The 1,634-nt window shown below is 28.2% G+C and overlaps 1 protein-coding gene across 1 annotated transcript; it reads left to right on the top strand.

Moving 5' to 3' along the window:
- Positions 1 to 214: 214 nt before the first annotated feature.
- On the top strand, positions 215 to 1,565 carry LOC105315862 (tRNA:m(4)X modification enzyme TRM13 homolog; the record flags this gene model as incomplete). The annotated part of the gene is made up of 8 exons (XM_011410623.1): positions 215 to 277; positions 475 to 518; positions 566 to 632; positions 925 to 987; positions 1,037 to 1,106; positions 1,158 to 1,264; positions 1,319 to 1,397; positions 1,477 to 1,565. Coding segments are annotated over exons 1-8 (582 nt in total), but the record flags the coding sequence as incomplete, so codon positions are not given.
- Between the last annotated feature and the right edge of the window lie 69 nt (positions 1,566 to 1,634).

The raw sequence follows: 1,634 nt of genomic DNA, 5'->3' as shown, positions 1-1,634 counted from the left end.
CGTGTAGTGTAAACGTCACAATGCATCACTTCCGGCGCCAAGGATCGAGCGCATCCTGTTTCATATCCATGTGTGTATATAGTATCTATGATAGAAACCTCTACCTCGGTGTATAACCTATACGTATTAAAGATGGCGGCTAAACCAGAGATTTCTCGAGATTTCTGATGGTAAATGCGCTTTCTTTGTAAAGAGGAAGGGTCGTTCCTGTAGAATGCTAGCAACTAAAAGATCAATATACTGTCCTGAACACTTACTGAATGATAAAGAACAAGAGGTATGATGTACACATTCATTTTTATGAGTTGCATATAATTGTGTTTTAATTATAGTACAATTATTAGCCATAAATATAGTGCTTTGCATTTGCCATATAGTTGTTAAATTTTCATAGGATTTTTTTGTAACCTAAAATCATTTTATTTAAAATGGGATAGTGAATCGACAATAATTATTGTTTATACATGTAATTAGGGAAGCGTTGGAAAGAGAATTACGTGTCCATTGGATTCGTCACAGTAAGAATAACTACTTCAGTTATTATTGTTTATTTATCATTATTTAGCACAGTCTATGAGAAAGATATTAATAAACATTTAAAGAAATGTAACGCAAGCAAGAGGGAAGTGCCAGTATGTCATTAGTTACCCTAAAAGTAAAATATTTTAAGGCGACTTTAATTTTACGATAAAAGAAAGAAGTAAAAATAAGTTCCAGTTAATTTTTATTGGTTATATTAATGTATAGTAGCTTCCATGTAAACTGTAAAATTAAAAACACGTAAAACTTTTAAAATTGAATAATAAATGCAGTAAAATATTCCACTTCTGCTTTAATTGCTATGTCTTTTAAATAATTTTAAATGCTATTGCTATTTTGTTACGTAATTAATAAGCTTATTTTTTAATTAATTATTTTTGTTAGGATTGTTATGTAGCTAATATTAATACTGGTATACCCAATTATGTACCACTAAAGGAAGAAACTGTGAGTTAATTATTAATTATGATCGTCATTATTATTATTCTTATTTTAGTGTAATATTTCTGATTTTAGTGAAGGTACAATGATGGAGCTAATGGGACGCATTGACAAAGCCATAAAGAGTAAGTACAATGAAATCAATAATGATTGATTTTTATTATTATTGCAATTAGAATTAGAGGTACCAATATCAGAGGATATAAAGACTCATAAAGTATTGGATGATGAAATTAGCAGTGACAGTAATGGGCCAACTGCACTCAAACATTTATTACAACAAGTACATATTGTTATTATTGATAATATGCACATTTACATGTATTATAATTTATAGTCATCGATAATTGGTCATTTGGATTCATTAGGATTGCTATCCAGTGATAGTTTATTTATTGAATTTGGAGCTGGAAGAGGTAGTAAAAATTAATTGTACGACAAATTATTCTAAGATGTATTTTTAATTTTTTGTGAAAAATTATTAAACTATCACAGGTAAATTGTCTCATTGGATACAGTTAGCATCAAATAATGATGAATTGATTGATTTTCTATTAATTGATAGATCAAATCCTAAAAGAAAGGTATTTTTCATGTGCATATTATGATCATTTTTATAAATTTTATTATTAATAGTTTGATATGTATCATCG

This window comes from Amphimedon queenslandica, unplaced genomic scaffold (genome assembly GCF_000090795.2).
Source record: "Amphimedon queenslandica unplaced genomic scaffold, v1.1 AMPQUscaffold_7484_Cont20565, whole genome shotgun sequence".
Lineage (NCBI taxonomy): Eukaryota > Metazoa > Porifera > Demospongiae > Haplosclerida > Niphatidae > Amphimedon > Amphimedon queenslandica.
This window is presented reverse-complemented; position numbering and strand designations above follow the sequence as displayed.